Source organism: Macaca nemestrina, chromosome 20, assembly GCF_043159975.1.
Source record: "Macaca nemestrina isolate mMacNem1 chromosome 20, mMacNem.hap1, whole genome shotgun sequence".
In the NCBI taxonomy this organism is placed as follows: Eukaryota; Metazoa; Chordata; class Mammalia; order Primates; family Cercopithecidae; genus Macaca; species Macaca nemestrina.
Window position 1 is genome coordinate 14,744,087 of NC_092144.1, and position 27,974 is coordinate 14,772,060.

Sequence of the window (27,974 nt, forward strand, 5' to 3'; positions counted from 1 at the left end):
TGATCCTGGCTCCCTTCCCAGACGGGCTGCCCAGAACCCTGGTTCGTCTGCTCACTGGAGCCGCTTTGCCAGCCAGCCAGAGCCCCCCCACCAACCATGGCATAAAGCGCCAACAGCTGGGAACTTGGGCTCATCCCCAGCTGCGTCTGGTTTGCTTGGCGGCCAACGGGAAAACCCAGGGCCTCCATGGCTCTGGACAGAGGAGGCCCCGATCCCAGCCCCGGCTGCCAGCCAATGCCAGCCTGTCCACTCGACAGAAAAACACACGCTGGCTGCCTGCCCCAGGGCGTTTCCAGAAGAGAAATTTAATCTAATTTACATACTTCTAGGTACATCGATAACCAAAATGTGGCCACTGAAAAAAGTTAAAAGGTCAATCAGCTCCCGGCTTCTAGCTGGCCCAGGATTGCAAAATAAAAAGATCCACGTTCCTTATTCTCTACACAAAACGCGTTTTTAAAAAAGTGAAAGGTCTAGGGAGCTATACATAGAAAGCAACAGTGAAAAGGGAGAGGGAGCAGGAGTGGGGGAGGAGAGTCCCACCCCCCAACCCCACCCTCCAGGGCCCCAGAGCCCCTGAGGCTCTTTGGGGGGCCTTGACATGGCAGGAGGCAGCTGTCAGCTCTGAGCTCTTCCCAGCTGGGAAGGCCCCTCTGGGGGGCAACCAACAAGGATTTCCGTGGCATTGTGGGCTCAGTGGGGGGCTCCCAAGCCCCAGCAGGCCCCACAGAGGGAGCGTGGCTTCCCCTGAGCAAGCACCGTGGCATGATGTGGTCGTTCAACCCGGGAACTGGGGGTCCGGGGCAGGTCCCGGGTCTCACGAGGTGCGTGTGTGTGTGTTCGCATGTACATGCGTGTGAGAGGATATTCATGGGGGCGAGAGGGAACCAGAACAGGGGTCTTTGGGGTCTTTGCAAATGGCCACGGATGGCAGACATTGCCCTGCCTGGCTGCTAGACGGGGGAGTGCTGTCCTTCCCTGTGACCAGATCGGCTGCCACCAGAGACCTGGCTGCTGCCCCTGCTGGACCAGGTGGGCATGGGCTGAAGGAAGACACCCTGTGGCCCCAGAGTCCTCAGGCTGGGGGAAGGGCAGCTAGCTGGCTCCCGGCGCCCTGGCTGTAGTGTGCCCGGCCCCCAAGGGGCGCCGGTTTGAGGTTTTGGCTTGCTCCTTTGGAAACGGAAAGAAAGAGGAAGAGGGACGAGGACACAGAGGAGGAAGAAGAGGAGACAGAGGTGGCACGAGAGGGGATCTGGAATGCTTTTGTGTTAGGGAGCCTCTGCCGCCGCTGTCTGTGCCTGCGGGGCCTGGGACTCCTCAGGCGGGGGGTCCGCTTTGGAGAAGTTCATCTCCAGGATGTGCCGCTGTAAGTGCCGCACCCACTCTTCCTGGATGGAGAGGGGGCCCTGGAATTCCACCTCACAGAACCTGCGTGGGTGAACAGAGAGAGGGAGTGGCCAGTGCTGTGAGGAGAGGCAGAAGCATAGCCTTGCCCACGTCCCTGGGCACACCTGCTGCTACTTAGTGTGGACAGAGCAAGCCCAGGAGGTGGGGGAAGAGGGGCCCAGAAGTCAGGCATTTCCCATGGACAGCCACCTCCACTCACCATGGGGTCATGTGAGCCCCTGCCTCTATGCTCAGAAGTTACTGGGACCAGCTAAGGGCTACTGGCTTCCAAGTACCCCTGCCATCTGGCAGATACATAGACTCTGAGACGGAAGAGGGCACAGAGAAGCAAATCCTACCCAATGAGCCAGGCCCCCCTCCTCCTCCTCCTGTCTTCCTGGCACCTAAAGAGGCCTCACAGCACAGAGGCCTGGAGCCCAAGCTCCACGGCTCAAGACTTGGCTTTGACTCTGACTTCTGACTTGGCCTGTATGGCCTCAGGCAAGTCACCTCATGTCTCAGAGTCCCAGTTCCCTGCTCTTCGATGTACTTGTGGAGTTTGGTAAGAATTAACTAAGACCTACTTTTTTCTTGAGCCAGACACTAGTTGAGTGCTTACTTACCATGTGCCAGGCAGTTCTGAGTGCTTTATAAATATTAAATTCACTTACTCCTCGTAACAAATCTGTAAGGTAGGTTTGTTATCAACCCGCTTTTATGAGTGAGGAAATTGAGGTAAGGAACAGTTAAGTCCTTCCCTGAGGTCACTAAGCTGGTAAGTGGCAGAGTTGGGATCTGAACCCAGCTCTTGCAGGCTACAAAGCTCAGGGTGTCAGCCTTTAGCCTGAGCCCCGCCACACCCAAGGGCAGCCACTGAGGCGACACCTCCCAGCTCCCACCAGACCCTATCCTGTCCAAGGCTCTGGGTGACCAAGGCCCACTCAGGTGGTCTCCCTCCCTCCCCCAGGGGCAGCCTACCTGCATTTGAGGGTGTAGATGTTGCCCACGAACTTGACAAGTGATGTCTGGGGGGGCCGGGGCACCAGGGAGGGGACCGGCCGGACTCGGGGTGGGGGTTGCCGCACCTCCTCCAGCTTCTGCTGTAGGTCATTGGTGTCCTCGCCTCCCCGGGCTGCGGAGGCATCTGGAGGGCGGGCTTGTCGGCGTTCGAATTCTAAGGTGGAGAGAGGGACCAGAGATGAGTGGGAGGGGTGGATGCTGCAGAGACTTGGAATACACAAGAGCTAAGGACTGATGCTACCTGGATGGGCGGGATGGGGGATGGACGGGTGAATGGGTGAGCAACTGGAGAAAGGACTAAAGGGCCACAGCAGAGCACCTGGGGAGTGGTTGGGTGGGCCTGGCAGGTGCCCGCTGCGCTCCCGACCCTCCTCCACCAGCACTCACTGTTGATGTTCTGCCGCTGGTGCTCCTCAGCCTTCACGGTGCCTGGCGGGCTGGCTGCCAGAGGCCGCTCACCACTGTCGGCTGCCCGGCCAGCCTCAGGCCCTGGCTCCCCCCCGGCACTGCGGCCGACCACGGCCAGGCCCCCGGGTGCCAGCCCCAGGGACGGCCGCTTGTCACTGTCACGGCCATGGCCGGCACTGCGGAACTTCTTGGTGAAGGGGCGGCCGCCCTGGATGTAGCTGCGGTAGGCGCCCACCTTCTGGGGCCGGTGCTTGATCCACTCGCTCAGTGTCTCGATGGGCGAGCCATTGACGCACCACTCGGTCACGCCGAACTGCCGCAGGTGTGCCCTTGCGTGGCTGGCCAGGGCCTTGCGGTTTTCAAAGTAAAGGCCACACAGCTCGCAGCAGGCCTCGGTGGCTGCGGGGCGGAGGGGGTGCTGCTGAGCCACAGCCCGAAGGGGGCAGGTGCACCCAGACGGCCCTGCACAGGCCAGGTGCCAATCCCGCCTCCCACAGAGACCCAGCCATGGGGGCCCCACTTCGGGTCAGTCCACGCTTGTGGCATTGCCTGGCCTGGCCTGGCAGGCCCTGGCGGTCGCCCTCCCGGGACCCTGCCGCCCGCTGCTTACAGGAGTGGGAGGTCTTCTCGTGAAGGGTCTTTGCCTTGAAGGGCAGTTCAGTCTGGATGTAGGTCTTGGCCTTGACCTCTGCTGGGAGGAGGCGGTCCTCCTGCAGGGGCCGCTTGGCTGCCACTGAGCCCAGGTAGCCAGTGGCTGAGGGCTTGGCCCCAGTGATGGGCGTCAGGCTGAGCTCTCGAGGAACCTGCGCCGGCCCTGCACCTGGTTTGCCTGGCCGGCCAGCCAGGGGTGACAACGGCAGTGGGGACTGCACGGGCCCAGGGGCCATGGTGGGAGGCCCATCCTCAGCCAAGGCAGGGGCCAGGTCTCCAGCCGGTGGCTCCTTCTTGATGAGGCACGGCTTGGACTTCTTCTTGAGGATTTCTCGCAGTGTGTCGATGGGCGAACCATTGACCGACCACTCGGTCACACCCATCTGCCGCAGGTGTGAGCGCGCATGACTCGACAGGCCCTTGCGGTTCTCGAAGAACTCACCGCAGAACTCACAGCGGATGTCGCGCACCGGCTCTGCCCGGGACGCTGCAGGGGATCCAGGGTAGGGGGGAGGAGGAGGAGGAGAAGGAGGCGGCGGCTGCGGGCAGGAAGCCTCCAAGCTCAAAGCCCCCATATCAGTGCCAGTTGCCTAGCTACCCCTGTCTATGCCACCCACCAGACCGCAACAACCTGCTCCCTCATCTGGGCCTCCAGAGGCCCTTGTGTACATCTGGCTCTTCTGCTTGTTCTGTCATCTCAAATTCTAGCTGGCTTCAAGATATCTCCCTGTATGATCCTGGGCAAGTCACTTTCCCTCTCTGAGCCTCAGTTTCCTCTGCTGCAAAATGGAGATGAAAACCCCTACTTCCCAGTGTCACTATGGGAGGGTCTAAAATGGGAACAGCTCTGAGCATGGGGCACAGAGCTGGTACACAACGCACGAGAGTGCTAAAGCACAGCCTGGGCTGCCCTCACCTGCTCAGCAGAGTGGGCATCCAATCAATCTGAGCAGAATGAACACAGTGCTGGTATCACAAGCAAGCGAGCAAGTGATATTATAAGGATGACATACAGAGTTTTCTGTAACCAGGTGTGTGCTAAGTACTTTATCCCAGTTAATCCTCAAGAAAAAAAGACAGAGTTGGGACTATGCTGATCTCCATCTTCCAAATGAGGAAACTTGCCCATGGTCACACAGAGCTAGACTGGGGAGGAACAGAGATCTTAACTCACACTTGACTCCAAATGTCAAGCACTTAATTACCAAAAAAGTCAGAAAGACACAGTTCAGACGTTCACTGCCAGTCCCTACACTCCTGCTGTAGCAGACATCACTAATGGATCCCCGCAGTCATTCTCCCTAGGAGTCTGGCTGGCAGCCACTACCAATAGACGGAAATGGCACAAGAGATGGAATCTTTCTGCTGTCACTGAATGACACAATCCTGCTTCTCAAGTGAATAAAGGACAACTGAGCAGCAGCTCAGTTGCAGGGGTCTGCATAGCAAGAACATACAGCTAACCCCGTGTCCTCTCTACCTGCATGTCCTCCCTTCCAATTCAACCCTAGGCACTCTGGATACCCCCAAGGGGAGGCAGGGAGGAGACCCCTCCAACTGTTCTCCCTGCCCTACTGCGAGGTCACACTTACACAGGTTCAGGGGTGTCATGTCTTCCCGTGGCGCCCCCCAGGGACCCTCAGATGGGTGCAGTTCCCCATGAAGGGCCCCCGGCAGCATCTCCCGCTTGATCTCCACCCGTATTTGTTCAGGCTTCAGCTTCTTGGGCAAGGAGGGTGCAGCCAGGCCTGGGAACATCTTCCGGGCCGTAGGAGGAGGAGAGGCAGTTGGTGAGTGGCCCAGGGGGCTGCCTGGTGGCGGTGGCAACTTCTTGGCCAAGGGTGAGATGTGAAGGTCCGAGGGGCTGCGGGCTTCCAGTGAGCTGCCAGGACCTGTGCCGCCTATCATCTTGGCCAGGGTTTTTGGGCTTGGCCCTGGTGGGTTGGGAGGTCCGCCAGGCCGAGACTGGGTCCGTCTCTTCAGGATCTCCCGCAGCGTGTCGATGGGTGAGCCATTGACGTACCACTCGGTCACGCCCATTTGCCGCAGGTGGGAGCGCGCGTGGCTCGAGAGGCCCTTGCGGTTCTCGAAGAACTCGCCGCAGAACTCACAGCGGATGTCTCGTGCTGGCTCTGGGCCTGAGGCTGCAGCAGGAGGAGAAGGGGTCAGTTAGCATCATAGAACTGCCAGCATGGTCACCTGCAGGAGTGTCCTGGTCGGCTGGGCGTGGGCGGCAGCAACACGCCCACAGGTTAGGGTCGTGAGGGCAGGTGCAGGTAAGGGAGTGGAAGAGCGGGGCTGGGGGCCAGATACCCGGCAGGAGTGAGGGGAGGCTCCAGAGAGCACATGGGCCCTCGGTCCTGGCGGAGGAGGATGGAATCAAGATTCCATTGCTCTGTGGGTCCCAACAAGGATAGGGTGAGGCAGGGAGGGCAGCCTAGGTGCTATGTGCCATCCAGACAGGGGCAGATGTGGGTGCTTTGCACACTAAAAGGCAGGATCTCCCCACCTTGGCCTTCATTCTCAGGAAGGGTCACAGAGGTCAAAGGCCAAGAGAGAGAGCCTAGCAGCCCACTGCCAACAAGATCTCTGGGCAGAACCGGCCCACTGCCAAGGGCCCCTGTCTACTCCCTGCCCCAGCAGGGAGGGGGCTGTGACCCCCCCCCCCCGGGAGGGGCTCCAGGGCCCGCAGTGAGGAGGGGGCAGCTGAAGCGAGAACCTACAGAGGTTGAGAGGAGACGGCTCCACATCAGAGGCCCAGAAAATGCCGGCGGCTGCGGCGGCCGAGAGGTCCTGCTTCCCCCAGGGGCTGGCCATACCCGCGGCCTTCAGCTTGGCCTTCTTGGCCGGCGGTGGGGGGGGGAGCAAGGAGAGGGCCGCGGAGGTGGGAGGCGGCCGCCCCGGGTGGGCCAGGGCGCCGCGCCTGGGTGGGAGGCGGATCTGGACGCCGTCCCTCCTGATGAGCCCGTGGAGCACGTCTATGGGGGATCCCTTGGCGTCCGGATCGCTGACGCCCAGGTGGCGCAGGTGGGCACGGGCGTGGCTGGACAGGCCCTTGCGGGTCTCAAACCAGGCACCGCACAGCTGGCAGTCCAGCTCTCTGCCCCCGTCACTATCTAAAGCTGCGGAGACAAAACACAGGGGGGGTTCACGGCCGCCACCTTGGCTGGCCTTGGGGGCCTGAGGCAGGAGGGTCTGGTGTGATTTTTGGCTGCTCAGGCAGTTGGGGGGTCCAAGACTCAGGCTGCAGATTTCTTTTGAAGTTTAGGAAGCAGGACATCCTATTTCCTGCCTAGCCCTTTGGCATCAAGGGGAGTGTAGAGAGCTTAAGGACGTTGGGTAGACAGGCAGTGACCAAATTCCAGATAATCGGATACTCCCAGACCCTCTCCCCTAGGATCCCTGCTATGGGAGCTGTGTGGGGGCGATGGTGGCTGCTGGACTCATGCAGCCAAGGGCAGGTGTGCCCCTGAAAGCACGGCAGACTCAGTGGAAGCAATTTCAAGGGAACATAAGGTGCCAAATGGGGGACTCCGTTGGGCAGGGGGTGAGACCCTGGGGTCACCCCCAGACTCTAATGTCCACAAAGATATGGGAAAGACTGATGTTATAACGGACGTCCTTGTTAAACCTGCTCACTGCACCTGGAGGGTTTCTTCCCAAACCCTACCTGCTGTGCCCACAGGCAGCCCAGGAGGTGGGGCTTCACTGGCAGGCAGAGAGAGCTGCCTCTGCATGGACAACCAGGGAGACTTGATGACAGGATCAACCGTGGGCACCTCCCATTAGGTGATCCCCATCTACCCAAGATGCTTCCAACTACCACTGAGAAAGCTAGGCCACAGGAACCCTGGTTACCTTCACTGCCCCTACCCACAGGCCCAGAGAAAGCCAAGAGCTGCCCCTCAGTGGCGAGCATGACCCTGGCAGGCTCAGCAGCTGCAGTGAGGCCTTCAGGGGAAGATCAGCAAAGTAAAGTGGGAGACACGATCCACATCCAAGGCGGCCCAAAAGCAGATGCAGAGGCTCGACCGATATTCTGGCCCGGCTGACCCAGGACATGGGAGCTGTAGTCCCCACCGCCCCCACCCACCCTGGGCCCTCTAGCCCAACCTGAGGTCCCGTCCCTCCCAGCGCCAGAACCTCCCTCGGCTCTCGGGACCCACACTCACTGAGGTTCAAGGGCCCCTCATCCTCAGACTGAGGCCACTGTGCCTTTGGGGAGGCCGGCCGGGGGCTCAGGGACAGCTGGGGGCTCTTGTCCTCAGGATTCTTAGGGGTAGGGGAGCCCGCCAGGGCCAGTGGTGTCTTTTTGAGGAGCGGAGAGCTGGGAGGGTGGCCCAGGCCCTTGGCCGAGAAGCCGGGAGGCGACTTGATGGCTTTGTTGACAGCAGGGGCATCCAAGGGCTTGGCCAGGGTGAGCAAGCCGGGCCGGGGTGCCCCGGCGACCACCTCCTTCAGCGAGCTGGACTTCTTAGCCAGGCCCGGGGGCAGCCCAAGGTGGGCGTCAGGCAGGCCCTTCTGCTTCACAAGCTCGTAGAGGAGGTCGATGGGTGCGCCGCTGCTCTCCGACTCCGCCACTCCCAGCTGCCGCAGGTGGGAGCGCGCGTGGCTGGACAGGCCCTTTCGGGTCTCAAAGCAGGCGCCGCAGACCTCGCAGGTGGTCAGGCTCTGGGCTGAAGGGCAACACAGAGGCCGGGAGAGCAGGTTGTGAGGCCTGCGGCCCAGCTCTCCCGCTTCTCCTCCCCCGAGAGTCCCACTCACCCAGGCTCCATGGAAGTGTTTTGCCTCCGTCAGGCCCCCCGAACCTCACAATGACCCTAACAAGGCGGAGAATAGCTTGGCTGCTTTGCCAGTGAGGGTTAGAAACTGAGGCTCAGAGAGGGAAAAGTTGTGCCCAAGGGCACACAGCAGGAGGTAGAGCCCTTCTGTCATCCAGCCAGTGGGACACCTTTCAGAACTTTTCAGGCCTACTGGGTGCCCTGGCAACAGGTTCACACAAACGCTGACCTGCCAGCCATATGCTTCACTGAACTAAGTTCTAACCACCCTCTGTGGCTCAACTCCTGCCCGAAACACTGGTCCTTGCAGTCTCCTGCACCCTCTTCCACAGAGCCTTTATCCTTGTCTATCTGCTTCTCTGTCTCCCTGTTCCCCAACTTGAATGGCCCTCAAGAGCAAGGGCCAAATTCACTTAGCTCATCTCACCTCCCTGTCCACCCCAGGGCCCGTCACTAGTCATTAACCACCTTAGGATCAATAGACGAAGAAATGGTGTCATGCGAGAGATCACACAGCTAGCAAAGGCCAGATTCAGCAAATGAGCTGGGTCTGAGTATGAGCTCTGGACCACCACGCCCACTGCTTCTCTGGATGCTGTCCCTCACCCCATGAGGGTGCAGCTCAGGGCCATGCATGCCCAGGACAGAAGTTCAAGGGAGAAGACAGCTGAGTGCCAACCTTGGTGCCTCAAGGTGCCAGAGGGAAAACTGCGGGCAACCTGGAGCCCCACATTAACCCCAAGGCACAAGAGTGCCCCTGTGAGTGTAACCAGCCTGGCCAGCATCCCCTGCCATGCCACCTGGGCCACTCACCCTTGAGGTCCTGCAGCTCCTGTTTGCTGCCATGAGGAACCTCTGCAGCCACTTTGCTGCTCAGCCGACTGGCCACCTGCTCCAGGGCCCCAGGGACAGGCAGGCTCTTCTTAGGGAGCGAGGGAGAGCCCAAGTCCATGGCCACCATTGCGTTTTCCTCAGAACCCAGGCCTGTGGGTTGGGAAGACAGGCTCAGCCCAGGCAAGTTTCAGGCTGTCTATCCCCAGAACTAAGAAGATGACCTTCTTCCTTATCCTTGATGTCTGCTGTCACTCTGCCAGGCGACTCACCCCAGGAAAGCTGAGGTTCCACCCATAACCCCCAGAACCTGTCCAATGCAGGGACACTAAGGCTGCCACTGACAGCAGACACCAGCAGCTGCTTCCACACACTACAGCATGGGCAGGTCTGGGGTGTAATGCAAATGTGAGCCCAAACTCCCATCCCGGGGGATCTCAAAGAAAAGATCTCTCTGGGCAGAACTTGTGAGGGGCAACATCTGCCTGTCTTGAGGGTGAGGGTGGGAGGCACTCAGAAAGGGAATTCAACAAAACACCAGGGTCAGGAGGCTGGAGAAGCCACGCAGAGGCAGGGAGCCAGGGAGCCAGGGACAGGGAAGTGGCTTCACAACCCTCGCCAGGAATCTCCACCAGACAAAACAGCTGGGGCTGCAGAGACAATGGGGGAACCAGGGGTGGCCTACGCATCACAAACTGAGCCCTAAGTGGGGTAAGGTGAGAACCTGGTGTCTGCACGTACAGCGATCCGACTGCGGACAGAAAGAGTTGGAATCACAGAACTTTGTGTTAAGTTTCTGAGACATCTATCAGGTCCGAAGCATCCCTGGGTGAGGAGTGTGTGGCAGAGGAAACCCCAAGGGTGAATTTTCACGTCTAGTTTTTCAAAGGGGCCGGGGAGGCCAGTTGAACTCCAAATTTAGAGTTCAGAGAATGGCAAAGGCTCAGAGGATGAAGGAACTGTGTGCCAGATAGGGCCTTAGAGGCGTTCAGTGGGATGTAACGGGGCAGGGGGCCATGTAGGTTCCATGCTCAGTTTGAGTCTCACAGAAGCAAAGAGTAAGCGCTGAGGACTGGGGCACCCAGGACTTTGTCAAAGTCTCCGGGTCGGGTGGGCGCATCTGTCAGATGGGGCAGGGCTGAAGTGAGTTTCCGCACCGGACGGACCGGAACCGTGGCAAGGGACGCTCCCGGGGCTCCAAAGGGGGCAAGAGGCATCTGTCAGACGGGGCAAAGGTCTCAAGGAGCGGCGGAGGAGTGTTTCTGAAGCCTAGGACCCTACGAGCGGCGACAGAAGGCCCTGGGCCCACACGACTAAAGGGCCTGGGGGAGGGGGGGCGTCCCGGAGACTGGACAGAAGGCGTCGGGGGCGGCGGCACCGGCAGGCGGGATTCCGACCTTCCCCTCCCCGCACCCTCCCAAGCGCGGGCTCTTACCCGGCGCGGGAGCGGTCGCGGGCCCGGGCCCCGGCTCCGGCTCGGCCTTGGGCCCGTCCCGCGGCGGCGGTGGCGGTGGTGGCGGCGGCGGCGGCGGCGGCGGGGGTGGGGGCGGCGGCGGCGGCGCGGGGGGTGCCGCGGGGCCCGGGCTCGGGGGGCTGGGCGGGGGCGCCCCCGCGGGCGCGCGCTCCCGGGCGCCCCCCGCGCGCGGCCCCGCCGCCGCCTTGCTCTCCGCTTTTGTCACTCGGCACTGGGCGGTGGAGGCGGCCATCTTGGCTCCGGCGCACGCGGGGCGGCCGCCCCAGGCGGGAGCAGCCGAGCGCCGAGTGCCGAGGGCCGCCGCCGCCGCCGCCGAATCCTCTCTGCCCCGCCCCTCAGGGCGCGCCCAGGGTGGCCTGCCGAGTGCCGAGCGCCACGAGCAAAACGGTTCGTCTGGGCCCTGCGGGCGGACGGCTGCAGCTGCTGGAAGCTGCCCGCGCGCCCTGGCTAGCGGATACACCCATATTGGGCGCCCAGCGGCCTCTAACCGCCGCCCCAGCCCAGTCCCTGGACATCTTTACCCCTAGGATGGGAATCTTCCGGCCTCACTGAAACCCCCTTAAACAACGTCCAAACTCTTAAAAGCCTTGACGGGCGGAGCTAGGACCTGCCCTAGGACCCTGCCCCATTCCCTTTCCGGAAAGTCTCCACCTCTGAGTCGGGGATCCTGGAAAACACCTGATCTCCAACCACGAGAATCCCTCCAGTATCATCCTGGTATCCAGCCGTCCCCCGACGGTGCTGTTCCGCAGACCTAGGGGACCCCACACGGCCGGCACCACATTTCAATCACCGCCTGTTTCTCTCTCCGATTGTCCCCAGCTGTTCCTTGACAGTTGGGTGGGGCTAGAATCCGACCATTGCCCCGCCCCCAACCTGGCACCCGCCCCCTCCTGCCCACTTAGGGAGAGGGGGCAGGCTTCTAACGACAGCCTTGCAGGGCCAGTGCCCAGACGTAGCCCTAATGTTGCAAATCCTTACTTAAGGCAAGGCTTCCAGGATCTTCCCAATCACTCCTTAGCCGCCACCCCTCTGCCTCGCAGTTATTCACTGAAAGACTGGTCATAGCTCTCCCTCCCAAGGACAAGGCCAGGGCAGTGCCAAACCTGCCTCCTCTCATCCGTAGGCTGACTCCTTATACCCCAGTGCTTCCTGCACCCCTAACCATCCTCAGAGCCAGCTCTGTCTCGCAGTCACTACTCAGTCACTACTGAGACACTACAAGCCAGGTGTGGGTGAGCTGAACGCCTGGGGGGCAGCCTTTAGCAGAAGCAAGAAGCCTGAGGTCAAGTCCCCACTCTGCCCCTCCCTGAGATGTCCCCTCACCCAGCCGCTGTCCTCTCTGAACCTCCAAGGAGAGGGGGCTTTGATGCCCCACCCTCCCCTTTGCAGGCTCATGAGTGCCCTTCAAGTGGGCTTGTGAATGGGTCTGACTGACCCCGGAGTACAGGTCTAGATAGGACCCCAGCAGCTGCAAGTAGGAATAGTACCAAAGGGGCCGGGTGTGGTGGCTTACACCTGTAATCCCAGCACTCTGGGAGGCCAAGAAGGGTGGATCACTTGAGGTCAGGAGTTTGAGACCAGCCTGGACAACATGGTGAAACCCCGTCTCTACTAAAAATACAAAAAAAAAAAAAAAAAAAAAAAAAAAAAATTAGCTAGGCATGGTGGTGGGTGCCTGTAATCCCAGCTACTTGGGAGGCTGAGGCAGGAGAATAGCTTGAACCCCGGAGGTGGAGGTTCCTGTGAGCCAAGATCGTGCCACTGCACTCCAGCATGGGTGACAGAGTGAGACTCCACCTCAAACAAACAAACAAATAAAAAAACAGAAGCGGCCGGGCACGGTGGCTCAAGCCTGTAATCCCAGCACTTTGGGAGGCCGAGACGGGCGGATCACGAGGTCAGGAGATCGAGACCATCCTGGGTAACACAGTGAAACCCCGTCTCTACTAAAAATACAAAAACTTAGCCGGGCGAGGTGGCAGGCGCCTGTAGTCCCAGCTACTCGGGAGGCTGAGGCAGGAGAATGGCGTGAACCCGGGAGGCGGAGCTTGCAGTGAGTTGAGATCCGGCCACTGCACTCCAGCCTGGGTGACAGAGCGAGACTCCGTCTCAAAAAAAACCAAAAAAACAGAAACACAACAATCTTAGTTCCACAGACTTACACTGAGGCATAAATGAGATAATACATGTTAAAATCTTAGTACAGGGGCCAGATGTGGTGGCTCAGGCCTCTAAATCCCTGCACTTTGGGAGGCTAAGGCAGGAGGACTGCTTGAGCCCAGGAGTTCCAGACTAGCTTGGGCAATACAGCAAGACCCCATCTCAAAAAAATAAAAAATTAAAATTAAAAAACCTTAGTACATAGCAAGCATTTGATAATGGAGGAACATATCAGGTCTGCCAGATAAAGCAAACATTGGTTGAAAATCTAGACTCGGCCGGGCGCGGTGGCTCAAGCCTGTAATCCCAGCACTTTGGGAGGCCGAGACGGGCGGATCAGGAGGTCAGGAGATCAAGACCATCCTGGCTGACACGGTGAAACCCCGTCTCTACTAAAAAAAATACAAAAACTTAGCCGGGCGAGGTGGCGGGCGCCTGTAGTCCCAGCTACTCGGGAGGCTGAGGCAGGAGAATGGCGTAAACCCGGGAGGCGGAGCTTGCAGTGAGCTGAGATCCGGCCAGTGCACTCCAGCCTGGGCGACAGAGCGAGACTCCGTCTCAAAAAAAAAAAAAAAAAAAAAGAAAATCTAGACTCTAGGCTGGGTGCAGTGGCTTACACCTGTAATCCCAGCACTTTGGGAGGCTGAAGAGGGCAGATCACTTGAGGTCAGGAGTTCGAGACCAGCCTGGCCAACATGGTGAAACCCCATCTCTACTAAAAATACAAAAATTAGCCAGGCATGGTGGTACACGCCTGTAATCCCAGCTACTCGGCAGCAGAACTGCTAGAACCTGGGAGTTGGAGGTTGCAGTGACTGAGATTGCACCACTGCATTCCAGCCTGGGTGGCAGAGTGAGACTTTGTCTCAAAAAAAAGAGAAAAGAAAATCTGGCCTGTAGGCTGGGCACATTAGCTCACGCCTGTAATCCTGGCACTTTGAGGGGCTGAGGTAGGCGGATCACTTGAAGGCAGGAGTTTTGAGACCAGCCTGGCCGACATGGTGAAAACCTGTCTCTACTAAAAATACAAAAGTTATCTGGTCACGGTGATGGGCACCTGTAATCCCAGCTACTCGGGAGGCTGAGGCAGGAGAATCACTTGAACCCCAGAAGCGGAGGTTGCAGTGAGCCAAGATTGCGCCACTCAAACAAAAAAAAAGAAAAAAAAGAAAATCTAGACTCTAGATCTGCACTATCCAATAGGATCCCCAGTAGCCTGATACTAGCTTCATTTCAACTTCTGAACAGCCATACATGACCAATGGTGTCCCTGTAAGACCGTGCAGATATCTAGAGAACATTTCCAGCCATCATCTCAGCAAGTTCTATGTAACAATGCGTCTCAAGATAGAAGATGTCATTAACAGCAAAGAATCTGGGGCCCGACTGCCTGGGTTTCAAATCCCTGTTTCACCCTTTCCAGCTGTGTGACCTCGAGCAGGTGAAACTCTCTGTGCCTCAGTTTCCTCATCTGTAAAGTGGAAGAAATAATAACCCTGCCTTATAGGATTGTTGTGAGGATGTAAATGAGTTCATGTTTGTAAAGTGCTTAGAACGGTGTCTGGCTCCCAGTAAAAGCTCAGGAAGCATTTGTCAAAGTCACTGGCAGGAAAGATAGGGAAAAACTGGATCCAGAAAGAGACCTGGCCCAGATCCTGAGTGAAACAGAAAGGACACCTAAATAGCAGGTTGGTTGTAAGGAGAGTCATCAACATACTTTGTAAAGTGACTCAAAATGCTTCCAGGAAAGCTGAGTGGTGCCCCTCCAGCCCCGCCCCTCCAATGCTCTGGGCCCCTGGGAAGGATAGGGCTCCAGCACAGCCCGTCCCCTCCCCTTACCATCTCCATAGGCTGGCTCAGGGTCCTCAGCCCAGGTGGGTGGAAAGGGCACCGTGAGAGGTAAGCGGGGCCGACGGGAGGTCAGGAAGCTGCCAGGCGGACCCCCAGGCTCTCGGCCCAGGGGGCTGGGGGGCTGCTCAGCGGCAGAGGTGGCCAGCAGCTCCTGCAGGATGTTGATGGGCGAGACAGTGAGCTCCCAGTTGGTGATACCGAAGTCACGTAGGTGGGCCCGGGCGTGGCTGGAGAGGCCGGCCCGTGTATCGAAGCCAGCCCCGCAGAAGTCACAGCGCATCAGGCTGAAGGTGCCTGGGTCAAAGTTGGCCACTGTGGAGAGAGGACAGGACTGCCTGAGGTGGGGAGGGGCTACTCTCCAGCCCCAACCCCTCCCCATACTCAGGGCTTCACCCTGGGCTGTTTGTCTTCCCCGTGGCTGTCCCTTTTGCTCCTGCCTGCCCCTCAGCTCTCAGCTCGTGTATCCTCCCACCCCATTCCAGGACGCCTAACCCTCCCAGATACCTCCTTCCTACATCTGGCAACATCAAGGAGGGACCTCTCCTGCAAAAACCCTTCTCCAGGGCCAGGTGTGGTGGCTCACGCCTGTAATCCCAGCTCTTTGGGAGGCCAGGCGGGAAGATCTCTTGAGCCCAGGAGTTTGACACCAGCCTGGGCAACATAGTGAGACCCCATCTCAATTAAAAAAAAAATAGCTGGGCATAGTGGTGCGTGCCTGTAGTCCCAGCTACTTGAGAGGCTAAGGTGGGAGAATTGCTTGAGCTCAGGAGTTTGAGGCTGCAGTGAGCTATAATTGCCTCATGGCACTCCAGCCTGGGCAACAGAGCAAGACCCTGTCCCTTAAAAAAAGAAAGAAAGAAAAAGAAATGCTTCTCTAGTTGTGGACTTGCCATCCTCTGTGAGAGTATTTGATTAATAGCCTTCTTGTGACTATTTTTACTCATGATCACCCAAGTGCTGTAAATTAAATATTTGTTGGATGAAGAAATGGACAAATGGATGTAATGCCCTCTGCTGGGAGCCTTCTCTGAGCCCTGCAACTGGAGTTAGGGACTTTGTCTCAGCTTCCCCAGCCTCCTGGTTGCCCCAGCTTTCCCTGCATCTCAGCCCTGTTCAGTCAGCGTCATCACTGCCGGGTTTCCTAGTTGTCCACCCCTTGCCCCCTACCCCTAGTGCGTAGACACACATACACACACACAGACACAGACACAGACACACACACTCGCGCTCTCTCTCTCTCTCTCTCATATACCATACTGGCACTTCCCCAAGTGGGCTGTGTGTCTGCCAATGTCAGAACCACCCAGAGTGCTCCTGTTGGAGACAGACTTCGAGAATCAGAGCCTCGTACCGTGGGAATTGACAGACCTTACAGGCAGCCTCAGGGGGTTCTGAAGCTGGCCAGGGTGGGGTGGAGGCGGTCCCACCACTCCTGGACTGGGCCATGAACTCCGAGAGTCCAAGAACTGCTATTCTGTCCACTGCTGTGTCCCCAGGTCCCCAGAACAGAGGGGAACCTTGCTCAGTAAATATTTGTTGAATGGAGGAATGAATGACATTCTCTGCCCGAGGCTGACTCTTCTACCCACACTCCTTCCTCCAGTGGCTGGAATGGCCAGGGCACTGGGGCGTCTCCACACATCCACCGACGGGTGGCCTTTACTGCAGCTCCCAAGTCTCTCAGGAGCAGAGGCCCCAGTGTCCCCCTGCTTGGCGCTAAGGGAGAGAATTTAGATCAAGGGTAGGTTGCCCAGCCATGGGTCTCCTGGGCCTTTTAAAGTGAAGCTGCCCTACCTTTTTTCTTCTTCTTCTGGAAGGAGAACCTGCGCTCAATGGCCTTCACCTCCTCAGCGGAGATGAAATGGCGCACATTGTAGCTGACGCCCACGCGGTTCAGGTGGCCCCGGACGTGGTTGGCCAAGCCGATGCCGTTGTGGAAGCGATCGGGGCAGTAGGGGCATTTCCGTTCCTCGTGCTTCAGTGCCATGGCCGGGTCCCCATCCAGGAGTGTGTCCAACCCCAGCGGGCCGCCCAGCGGCGCATCCAGGAGCAGGAAGTCCAGCGGGTGTGCGCCTGCCAGCCCCAGCTCCTCGGGCTGCAGCCTTGGGGGCACCCTAGCCGCCGCCATGACCTGCGGCCCCAGCTTTGCCACCAGTACAATGGGTACCATCCCTCGGAGCTGCTGCTGCTGCCCCTGGGTGGCCTCTGCTGCCTGCAGGGCCTCTCGGAATGTCCGCTTCAGCTCCAGGGCAGGCTGTGGGATGAGGCTGAGGGTGGCTAGGGGTGAAAAGACCCCATTTTCAGGGGAAAAATCCATCTCAGAGGTCAGCACCACATCCTCCTCTTCCTCCTCCTCCTCCTCCTCCTCTTCACTCCAAGGGCGCCTCCGTTCCCCCAGCCCTTGTGGGTGGACGGTGCTTTTGTTTCTCCCGAGCTGTAAGGAGTAGGGGGTGGATGCTAGTGTGGAGGGAAAGGCCAGCCTTCCAAGAGGCCTCTGGCCCACCCGATGCGGGAGTGGTTTTGACAGCGGGAAATCTCTGATGCTCAGCTGCTGGCATCCTGGGCCAAAGGCCAGGCTGGGGTCGTATCCAGCAGGGTTCTCCCGCCACATGGGGGCCAAGGACGGCTCAGCTTTGCCAAAGTAGTCCACAGCAGTGTCAGGGAAGCAGGCGTGAGCATCCTGGCTAGTGCCCGGTTGGCTGGCAGGGTCCTCCTCATAAGCCTCGCCATCCTCCTCCCAGTGGTGACGGGCGTGCACCAGCCTCACGTGCTCCCTGAGCAGGCTCTCGCTGGGCGCCGGGAAACCACAGAAGACGCAGGCGCTGAGGCTGACGGCAGCTCCGTAGGGCTGATAGAGGAGGGCGCTGGCCTCAGGGCTGGGGCTGCCAGCCCCACTGCTGCCTCCAAAAGGCTCCTTGGCGGTCTGGCCTGGGGGCTCACGCACATGCAGCTTGGCGTGCTGCACATAAGCCCTGGAGGAATTGGTGCCAAAGACACATTTGGGGCACTGCAGCCGTGCCTCCCGGCCCTCGTCCCCTGGAACTTGCTTCAGCTTTTGGATCTCCTCAATGATCTTCTCCCGGGAGGCCTGGTGCAGCTGCCGGTGCTGCTCCAGAGCGGCAGGGTCGGCAAAGGCCCAGCCACACTCACCGCAGGCCAGCGGGGCCAGGTCCGCAGGGGGCTCCTGGCCTGGGGCTCGGCGGTGCTGGCTCATGTGCTCCAGGAGGTGCTCCTTCTGCTTGAAGTAGATGCTGCACTCGATGCATGGGAACACGGCCGGCTCCTCGTCCTCGTCCTCTTCTGGGCTGGCCACCCCTTCGGCCACCTCCTCCAGCAGCTCACACAGGTAGGGCCCGGTCCGGATGGGAGGCAGTAGCGGCTGCAGCCGCTCCACAGACGCCTCCGAGTTCACTGTCCAGGTCTGTGTGGCCACCTCCGAGGCTGACGTGGGTAGGCCCCACTCCGACGACTGGGCCAGCCCCTCCAGGTCCTCCAGGTCTTCTCTGCCACCCACCACCGCCATGTCCAGCATCTTCGGGGTGTCTTCCACTGGCACAAACACCCTTCTGAAGGGGGAGAGGGGTGGCGGCTGGGCAGGCAGGTCCAAGTGCAGCCCTGCATCCTGGGGGGATCCCTGCTCATCCTCATCTTGGAGCCAGTTGAACCTGGGGCGACCCTGGGGGTGTTTCTCCAAAAGCCTTGGTTCCCCCCGGTGGTGCAAGAACCTTCTAGAGCCCTCTAGCTCAGCGTGGGGGTTCATGGTTCTCACAATGACCGAGTCCTCGAATCTCCGCTCAGACAGGATGCCCTCCCCAGCCTCCTGGACAAGGGGGTGCTCCCAGGGTCCCCGGCCATCAGGGATGCCTGGGAAATGGCCCAGGAGATGGGGTGGTGGGGAGCCCGGCCGGAAGTCCAGGCTGCCTCCATCCCAGCAGCTGCAAGGAAGTGCCAATGGGGACAGGTTAGCCATGGGCTGCAGTTTTCCTTCCTAGGGTGGTGATGGGGTTCCTCACAGGCAGTTTGAAGCAGGCCCCAGAGATCCAGCCCGAGGGCGACAGGGGTGTGGGGGTGAGGGTGGGAGGTAGGGGGAGTCCATGTGGATCCTTTCGGACCTATCGGGTCAAAAGCCAGGTTCAACTCTTAGGATGCACCTGTCCACAAAGCCTAGCCCTGCTGCATTGTCGGGGAATATGCGGAGACCACCCCTGGACCACACGGGGATGTGGCCACCTCTAAGAAGTCTGGTGGCAACAGTTAACTCTCATCTCTCCCCAGGAAGGACCCAAGCCTCTCATCTATGCTCCAGGCTGCTTCTGTCTTGGTCTTCCCCAAACTGGGGTGATTTTGCTAATTTAGTTTCACCTCTCCCTCAGATTTGGTCAAAGTTAACTTTGTGGTGGAACAGTTCAAAGGAATGTTCCTTTTCCCTGCATCTCCCCATCTGGAAGGGCAGAGTCAGGAGAGGTGGAAGGTCCCTGCTAAGCCTTTGGCCCCAGTGATTCTGACCTTCCTGGGCAGAGGGGTGGGAGTGGGGTTGGGGGAGGCAGGGTAACCTCTCTGGGCCTCAGTTTTCCAATCCTAAAAATGGGGGTAATTCCCAAGAACTGGGAACCCCTTTGTCCTTATACAACATCTGTGGAGCTTTCTCATAGCCACCATCAACAAAAGGTGCTTGCAACATAAGGCAGGTGCTTATTTAAATGCTCACAACCACAACCTTTCAATGACCCCACAGGCTGTAGGGTGAAGATGACACAACTCAGTGCTTGAGAAATGCTTTGTTTCACCTCATGCCTGGACCAGTGTGGGTTCTTATTATGGCCATTTGTGATGGGTTCTCCCTTCCTTTTCAAGATCCTGCCTCCATCAGGGGATGCCAATCACGCTCATGGAACAGATGTGGAAAAAGTTCCATTCAGATGTTGGGTGGAGACCATAAGGTCACCTTTCTCAGCTCCATCGCTGACATGCGATACTAACAGGACCATCCTCCTGGGGCTGTGGCAAGGACTCAGTGGGGATAAACACATGTTCAGAGCGTAGCTCATAGCAGCTATTATTAATTAATTAATAATGGTATTGTTCATTCTGAGAGCTATTAGTAATCCTGATAAGCTTACTAGGACCTGGCCAGGCGCAGTGGCTCACGCCTGTAATCCCAGCTCTTTGGGAGGCTGAGGTGGGTGGATCACCTGAGGTCAGGAGTTCTCGACCAGCCTGGCCAATATGGTGAAACCCCATCTCTACTAAAAATACAAAAACTATCCAGGCATGGTGGCGGGCACCTATAATCCCAGCTACTGGGGAGGCTGAGGCAGGAGAATTACTTGAACCCAGGAGGTGGAGGTTGCAGTGAGCTGAGATCACGCTATTGCACTTCAGCCTGGGCGATAGAGTGAGACTCTCTTAAAAAAAAAAAAAAAAAAAAAATTACTATGACCTATTAGCAGCTGCCAAGCCATTTAATAAAGGGTAGGGACCGTCAGCATTGCTCTTGATTCCTGCTCTCACCCAGTGCCCCTTGGATCCTCAAGGCGAATTCATGAGATGCATCTTATGGACTCCATTTTGCAGATGAGAAAACTGAGGCCCAGAGAGGCATAGTATCATTCTAAGGGTCACCTGGCAGAGACAGGACTCCAAGGGTCCAACATCCAGGCTCCTGTGCCTGTGGCCCTGCTCCTGGCAGGGATAATGAGAGTTGACCGTCTGTGTTCATCCCAGACCTCCCCCAACCCCAGCACACGCCCAGGGGCTTGCCTGCCGGGAGCTGCCTCCTCCTCCTGCCTGGCCTCCTGATTCCCTCCTGTCCCCTTCTCATTCCCCAGGGGCTTCTCTGGGGCCTGGGCATGTCCTGCTTGCCCCCCTGCCCTCCCTGAGGTCAGGGCCAGCATGGCACTCACCAGCTGCTGATCCGATGGGTGGCGGAGGTGGCACGGGGGAGGGCTTCGCTGAGGCCGGGATGGGGCTGCCCGTCTGCAACAGAGAGGGGAGACCCTGAGGGGCTGGGGTCCCCCTGGCCGGGACCCTCCACACCCCAGCTCCAGGAGCCCTGCCAGGTGCCTCGGAAGGGCCCTGCTGGCTCCCAATTCCTCTCCCTGAGAGGCCTGTGGCCTCTGCAGTCCTGAGCCCTGGAAGGGGTTTCTTTGGAGGAGTCCCCTTGACTCTCCTGGGGGACCCCAGGGGCTTGCTGCCTTCCAACCCTCCTCTCTCTCCCCCCACCCAGCAACCAGGGTGGTTTTTTACAAGACTCACCCTGCTAAAAACTCACCTGGCTTCTCATTATACCTATAATAAACACCAGACTTCTGTTTTTTGAGATGGAGTCTCACTCTGTTGCCCAGGCTGGAGTGCAGTGGCACGATCTCGGCTCACTGAAACTTCCGCCTCCCGGGTTCTAGCGATTCTCCTGCCTCAGCCTCCCGAGTAGCTGGAATTACAGGCGTGCACCACCATGCCTGGGTAATTTTTCTATTTTTAGTAGCGAGGGCATTTTGCCATGTTGACCAGGCTGGTCTCAAACTCTTGACCTCAAGCAATCCACCCACCTTGGCCTCCCAAAGTGCTAAGAATACAGGTGTGAGCCACTGTGCCCGGCCTAAAAACCAGACTCTTAGCCGCCACCTACAAGGCCCTATGAGGTCAGACCTCTGCTGGTCTCTCTAGCCTCCCGTCTCTCTCCTGGCCCCTCAATGCCTCTACTCTGACTGTATGGGCCTCCTCGGGAAGCCCCAAGCCCACCTAACTCTTTTGGACCTCAGGGCCTTTGCACCTGCTATGCCCTCTGCCCAGGGCACTCATCCCTGACCGCCTAACTCAAATGAGCCCCTGTGATTTTCCCTCAGCACCTGTTTCATTTCTTTCTTAGCACTTTCTGAAATCACCTAGCTCTTTCTTGGGATGACTGCTTGCTGGGTCCCCCACTAGGATGTAGTTGCAGACCAGGGACTTTGTCAGCTTCATTCACTGTAGCATCCCAGCACCTGGCATACAGCAAGCGCTCAACAAATCCTTGCCAGATGATGAACAAGGCACCTGTTCTAACCTGAGCTGCAGAGAGCCCGTCCCTGCCTTCTGCACCCTCTCCCAGGCCTATGTCCTGAAATCCAGTCCTCTCCCGGGACCCCCTCCCCACCAACACAGATGGAGCCAACTCTCTATTATCCGCCTGTGGAGCCAATGCCTGGAGCGACCACAGGAATCCTGGCCTGCGTCTCCTCTGCCCGCCACACTTGCCTGACGCGGGTGAGCTTGCCAGTCGGGGAGCAGGCCAATTGCCCGGGCCAAGGTTAACACACTGGGGGAACTTGTGCCCCATCCAGAGCCCGACAGATGCAATTGTTGGATTAGCCTCAATTTGAGGATGGTCCAGAAAAAGGGATAGGGCTGGGGCGAATTCTTTTTCCAATCCCTCATCATCCAATTGGCCCAAGAAATTGAGAGCTGACTGTTGGGAGTCAAAGGATAAAAATGGAGGTAGGATGGGGAGAGAGTGTTGACCAGAAAGGTGTGGTCACTGGCTGAGGGTCCTGCTTTGGAACCCAAGAAAAGGGTTGTGACTGTTGTGTGACCTCTGGAAGGGGTGGTGGGGGTATGGAAATTTGCATCATCTACATACAGCACAAGGTTTCTCAACATCAGCGCTATTGGCATTTGGGGCCAGATCATTTTCTGGGGTGAGGTCCATCCTGTGCACTGCAGGATGGTGAGCAGCATCCCTGGCCTCCACCCTCCAGACGCCAGCATCTCCCCAGCCCTCGGTCATGACAACCAAAAGTGTCACCAAACATTACCAAAGTGTCCCCTGGAGGGGGAGGTGAATCACCCCCATTTGAGAACCACCGGGATACACTGATGGGCAGCAGAGCTATGCTGGGGTGCAAGGGCTGGTTTTAGGATGGGGGTGTTGGAGAGGGCGTTCAGAGTTGGGAAAGAAAGGCCTGGCCCAGCCAAGGGAGTGAGGACCCCAAGAAACAGGGTCTCTAGAGAACACATGAGTCATAGATTTGTCTTTTCTCAGGAGAGGGCAACCGGTTCGCATATAACCTGCCCTAGCACGACCTAGAGGTTTGGGTCTGAGGGTCCTGGGCATCCTGCCTCTGAGGTTCTAGGACCCCAAGCTCCCAAGATTCTGGGCGTCCCAGATTTGGTGATTCTGCGATTGCCGTTGTCTAAGAATTCCAAGAGCCAGGGGACCGCGTGGCCTCCTTGAGCAATTCCAGCGAGTCTCCTATTTTTAGTGGCAGTGACTTTGGAGGAAGCAGGCCAAGCAGTGCCCTGTGTCCAAGACACCTTGGGGGTGGGGGCTTCACCCAGAGGCCTCCACAGTTGATGGGGATCCAGGAGTCCCTATGGGTCAGACGAGGTGCTGGGTCGCAGCCCTTAGGCAGTGGCCGTGCCAAGCAGCCCTTGTTGGCTCCTGCCATCTGGGTTCCCCGAGAGAGTTTGCAAATGCTGATGGCAAGGGGTGTCCATGAGCAGCCTGAACTCCAAGCCTGGGGTTCAACTTGATAGAGTAGCCAAGAACCTAGATTCTGGAGCCAGACAGATCCAAGTTCAAGGCCCCAGGGGTGCCCTGAAGGGCGTGCCTCTCCCACTCCGAGCCTTGGTTTCTTCCTCTGTGCCATGGGAACAGCCACCGACCCAGTCTCGCAGGGCCAGCAATGGGTGCCAGCAAGATCGCAGTAAATGCTCCATCCAGAGAAGTGGCGGTGGAGGGGAAGAAGGCTGGTGGGAGGCCTGGGGGGGTCAGGGCTGGTTCAGTGATGTCTCAAGGGGGAAGCTGGTGGCTAGACCCCACAGCCTCAGGCCCGGTCACTCCATGCTCTGATTTTCTCCCCAGGCTGGGGCCCCAAGATGGCAGAAATGATGTGTCATTTGTCCCTGGGTGCCCTGTCCCCAATACAATGCCAGGCATGTAGCAGACTCTTCATCGATCCATACAGACCACCTTAGCCCCCTGAGTCTTTTCTGAACCTGGGAGGCCCAACCAGAGAGGTAGGAGCTGCAGAGGGGGTGTGGGAGCTCCGGGTAAACAGCCGTTAACGGAGGACAGAGAAGGTGGCCGGCACACCCCTGCCCAGGCAGAGAAGTTTGGAGGTGGTCACTCCAGGGTGCTCTTGGGGGGCTCCGAGGGCTGAGTAGGGATAAAGGAAGGCCCAGGCTTTGGGGTAGAATAGCAGCCCCAGGGCCTGTTCCTATTTATAGGCATCACAAGACTAGTAGGGCAGGTGCCTGCGTCCCGGAAGGGGCAGATCAAGTGGACAGGGAGGGTAGTGGGAGAGACGTGGTGTCCCAAACCCAGGCATTCTTCCAAATCCAGGCTATGACCTCACTCCGAGTCAAGCCATTCCCAGCCCTGCCCCCAGCTGCTGAGGGAAACCTTCAAGGGTGGGCCTGGCCCCCCTCAGCAGCCACATTTCCCTTCTCCCCAGGCTATAAAAGAGATGCACACATGAGACCCTGGGTGATTCCCCAGAGGAAGTGAGGATGCACCTACCTGCCTGCTTTTTCCCTCTCCCCAGACCTGAGGCATCTGCCAGGTAGAGAAGAGATGTCCAATCCCTCGGAACCAGACCCAGAGAGGACACTGGGATCCCTACGGCCTGTACCCTCAGGCTCCCACAAAATCAAAGTCCCTGCCCTGCCCTGGCTGGCTATGCGACCTGGCACAAAATCCTGCCTATCTCTGAGCCGCAGTTATTAACTCAGTTATTAATGGCTTAGAGGAGGGGATTGCTAAGTTTCCCTGAGTGCTGATACTCTGGAGTTGGGTGTACCCTGTGCCCTCAGGGGTCTCACCTTGCCACCCCACTGCCTGACACCTGCAGATGCCATCAGCTACCTCTAAGCCTTTGCATGTATGCAGTCCCCTGCCTAGATGCTTGCTGCCCCCTTGGTCTGGCTCATTGTTCCTTATCCTACCTCTCACTTCCTGCAGGAACTCCTGGTTGCTCCCCGCCAGGTGCTTTCCTCATCACAGCCCCAGCCGCTGTGTCATAACACCTGGTGACATAACACTGGGTCATAACATGGTATCACAACATCTGTCTCCCCAGCCTCAGAGGGTGGGGTCTGTGAGAGCGAGGATGGTGTGTGCTCAGTCACCACTGTGCCCCAGTGTGTGGCCCCTAGAAGGTGCTGTGTATTTATAAATATCCAAGCATCATGAGTGGTAAAGGTGGCTGGAGCAGGTCAAGGATCTGCGAGGATGCAGCACGGTGGTTAAGAGTGAGGGCTGTCAAGCCATGCTACTCCCTGGCTAGGTGACCTTGGGCAATTTATGTCGCTGCTCTGGGTCTCAGTTTCCCCATCTCTGATACTGGATAATAATAACGAAGGCTACTCCACAGGGTTCTTTGGAGAAAGACAGAAGATGATCATGCAAAAGCCTTGGCATGGAGGAAGCCCTTGATTAGGTGTTTGGAGATGGGCGGGCGGGGGGGGTCTGAGGCATCAGCCCACTGTTTTCCAGGCATATCAGCCTCCTACCAGGTCCTTGGACACATCAGGCTCCTCCCCACCACAGGGCCTTTGCACTGGCTGTTCCCTCCACCTGGAATGTCCTTCCCACCATTCACTCCATGCTCCATTCAAATGCCACTCTATCAGGGAGGCTCTCCCAGGTCTCCCAGGCATGATCCTGGCACTCTGTTTAATGCCTTCACAGCATCTGTCACTACCTATCCTTCTGATATTTGTTTAGTTGCTTGTTGTCCATTTCCCCTACTAGAGTGTCAGCCGCTTGAGGGCAGGAATTCTTGCCTCTTTGGTTTACAGCTGCCTTCCCAGCACCTAGCACATACCCTGGCACACCGAAGGTGCTCAGTATTTAATGAATGAATAACACATCCGGATATGGGGACAGTGTCAGATACCTTTTTGCTGGGTAAACCAAGGCACAAAGGGGTGGCCAGTATCCCTGACTACCCAGTCTCTCCCTAGCCACTACAGGGTCCACGCTGTTTTGGCCCATGGCTCAGGAACAGGATACACCCAGACAGCCAGAGAGAGCTGGGATAGACTGATGGGAGTGGGGAATACCTGTGGAACAAGTGGGCTGGGGACAGGGAGTTTGGGGTGCTGAGATGGGCCTCTGGACCCAATTAGTATGCTCAGAGGAGGGAGCCAGGCTGACCTAAGTTTAAGTCCCAGCTCCACACTACCCAGTGGGGAGCCTTGGTCTGGTCACTGGCTCCCAGGACATCTGTTTTCACAACTGTCAAATAAGAAACTAAACAGAGTGCAAAGAAAAGGCTCTGGACCGAAGCAGAATCAGCATCCCAGCTCAGCTGCTACTGCGCTGGGTGACTTGGCTCTCTCTGAGCCTTGGGGAATGGGCTGGATGCTTCCTGGGGGCCACAGGGCCCATTCTCTTACCAGAGATGCCACCTCTGCCATCCAGAATGTCTCGGGGGCCCTCCTTGGTGACAGGCAGGTAATGGGTGGACCGGAAGATGCCACCTTCCCCCTCAGCAGCCTCGGCCCCACCCTCGATGTTCTCCCTCGGCATCGGGCCAGGCAGTCTCTCTGGGCCTCGGGGACGATCTGGTGCAGCTGGGTTGCCTGCCAGGGACCCCTCCATTGGATTTTCTCTGCTTGGATCCACTCAGCTGCTGGGCTGGCTCAGCGGGGCATTGTGGGCCTGGGGACAGAGAGAGAGAAGTGCTTAGGGGATGGAGGAAAGGGAATCTGCCTCAGTTTCCCCTCCCTCAAAACCTCGGTCCTCACCTTTGCAACTCACTGCCTCAGTTTACCTCCCAGCCCAGGGGAGCTAATGGTGTTCAGACCTTATCCACACACCTTCTCTCCCAATGGCCCCTACCCTCAGCATGCCTCCATCTCCCCATCAATAACTCTTCCCCTTTATACAGATCCTGCACTGCCTCAGTTTACCCATATTGACACATGCACACTCAGCCACCAGGTTTTCTTCCATCAATCTTTCCACTTCTCCAGACTCCTCCCTTCATTCACACACAGCTGCACTTTCCCCAGTCCTGCCCTCACACCCATGCACACGCACATCCTACTGCCATGCCTTCGTTTCCTCGGCAAGAATCCCAGCCACTTGTACACTCCGATCCTATACACCGTCAGGAGTCTCCCATCATTACCCCTTTACTTTTCTCCATTGGGTTGTCCCATACCAATGATCCCTGCACTTTCCCACACTCCAACCCTTCCCCCACACAGGACCTTAGGGTTCTCCAGCATTAACCCCTTCACCCCCCTCCACACACACAGCCTCAAGTGACCCCAGCATTAACCCTTTCGCTTCTCCCCAACATTATCCCTCATGCATACCCAGCTTGGGCTCCTCCATTCCCCCCACCCCCCAACCAAGATTGCTCTAGTCCTCGGGCGAAAGAAAACGATGGGGCTCCTGGTCCAGAAATGAGGACCCTGGGGAGCGGGGGTTGTCCTCTCTACCTATAAATACCTTCAAGGTAACGGCGGAAAGTGAAGGGCAGGAATGAGGCGCCCTCCCCAGGGAGATGGTGGGGAGGCCGGGCCCAGGCAACCGGGGCGGGGCCGGGGCGCCAGGCCTGGTTGCAGGCGCTGCCCTCGGGGGCCTGGGGATTCCCAGGGGGCTCCTCCGTGGGCTGGCAGTCTTGGTGGGGGTCCCTACCCAGGCCCGGAGGAAGCACCTGCGGTTGTCCACCGGGTGGGCACTGCCCGCGGGCAACGGGCGGGACCGCAACTTCGGAGCACTTTGGCAGCGTGGGGAGGGGGCTCCTACCCGGATGCCCCCCAGGGGTCGCAGAGGTGGGGGCTGCGCCGTGCGGGCCCACTCCTCGGGGGTCCAGGGTCCGGGGGATGCGTCCTCCGCCCGTGCACCCCGGGGCGGGAGACCCCGCGGGACGCGCCGAGGTAGGGGGGACACCTGCCCCAAGACCCCCGCCCCTCCCCCCACCTGCACGGCCCCGCCCCCGACCAGGCCCCGCCCCTGAAGGCCCCGCCCCCGCCCCCGCCCCGGGGGGTCCCGCCTGGCCCGGCCCGGCCCGGGCCTCCCCCGCCCCGCTACGGCTCCGCCCCACCCGCGGGCTCCCCAGGCCGGGCCGGGCCTCACCAGGGAGGCGGCGCCGCCAGCCAGGTGCCGGGGCTCGGAGCTCCCCTCCTTGGTGCGGCCGTCGCTGCCGCTACCGCCGCTGCCGCTCCCGGTGCCGGTGCCGCGGCCTCCGCAGCCGCCGCCGCCTCCACCGCTCGGGGGACATTGTCCCTTTAAATCGCTCCCCCCGCCGCCCCGCCCCCCCGGCGCGCCGCTGTGACCTCAGCGCGACAGCCCCGCCGCGCCGCCATGATGGGGAGGTCCGGGGCGCCCCCCTCCCCCCCCGCGCCGCCCCGGGGGGGGGCGGCCAGCGGGCTCGCCGCCATGTTGGGAGTGGCCAAGCAGGTCACCCTTAAAG

At 58.8% G+C, this 27,974-nt stretch overlaps 1 protein-coding gene across 7 annotated transcripts; it reads right to left on the bottom strand.

Annotated features, from left to right (window-relative positions):
- Positions 1–285: 285 nt before the first annotated feature.
- Positions 286–27,769, bottom strand: LOC105495151 (WIZ zinc finger). Of its 7 annotated transcripts, XM_071085913.1 has the most exons (13): positions 27,638–27,769; positions 25,945–26,209; positions 20,469–20,541; positions 16,360–18,500; positions 14,554–14,877; positions 9,060–9,230; positions 7,638–8,141; positions 6,189–6,587; positions 5,058–5,609; positions 3,425–3,952; positions 2,794–3,213; positions 2,365–2,560; positions 286–1,428 (listed from the first exon to the last, which is right to left on the bottom strand). In XM_071085913.1, exons 2-13 carry the CDS (start codon positions 26,147–26,149, stop codon positions 1,269–1,271), a joined length of 5,673 nt encoding a protein of 1,890 aa, XP_070942014.1. In that variant the 5' UTR covers positions 26,150–26,209; positions 27,638–27,769; the 3' UTR covers positions 286–1,268. The 7 variants fall into 7 exon arrangements, with proteins under 7 accessions (XP_070942014.1, XP_011762737.2, XP_011762867.2 ...); XM_011764435.3 differs by lacking the exon at positions 9,060–9,230; XM_011764565.3 differs by lacking the exons at positions 6,189–6,587; positions 9,060–9,230.
- Positions 27,770–27,974: the final 205 nt, after the last annotated feature.

Coding starts and splice junctions, on each gene's coding strand:
- LOC105495151 (XM_071085913.1), bottom strand. CDS start 26,149: ATGGAGGGGTCCCTGGCAGGCAACCCAGCTGCACCAGATCGTCCCCGA. Junction 9,231..14,553: donor TGAGCCAGCCTATGGAGATG/GTAAGGGGAGGG, acceptor CCCAACCCACAG/GCCTGGGTTCTGAGGAAAAC. Junction 2,561..2,793: donor CCAGCGGCAGAACATCAACA/GTGAGTGCTGGT, acceptor TCTCCACCTTAG/AATTCGAACGCCGACAAGCC.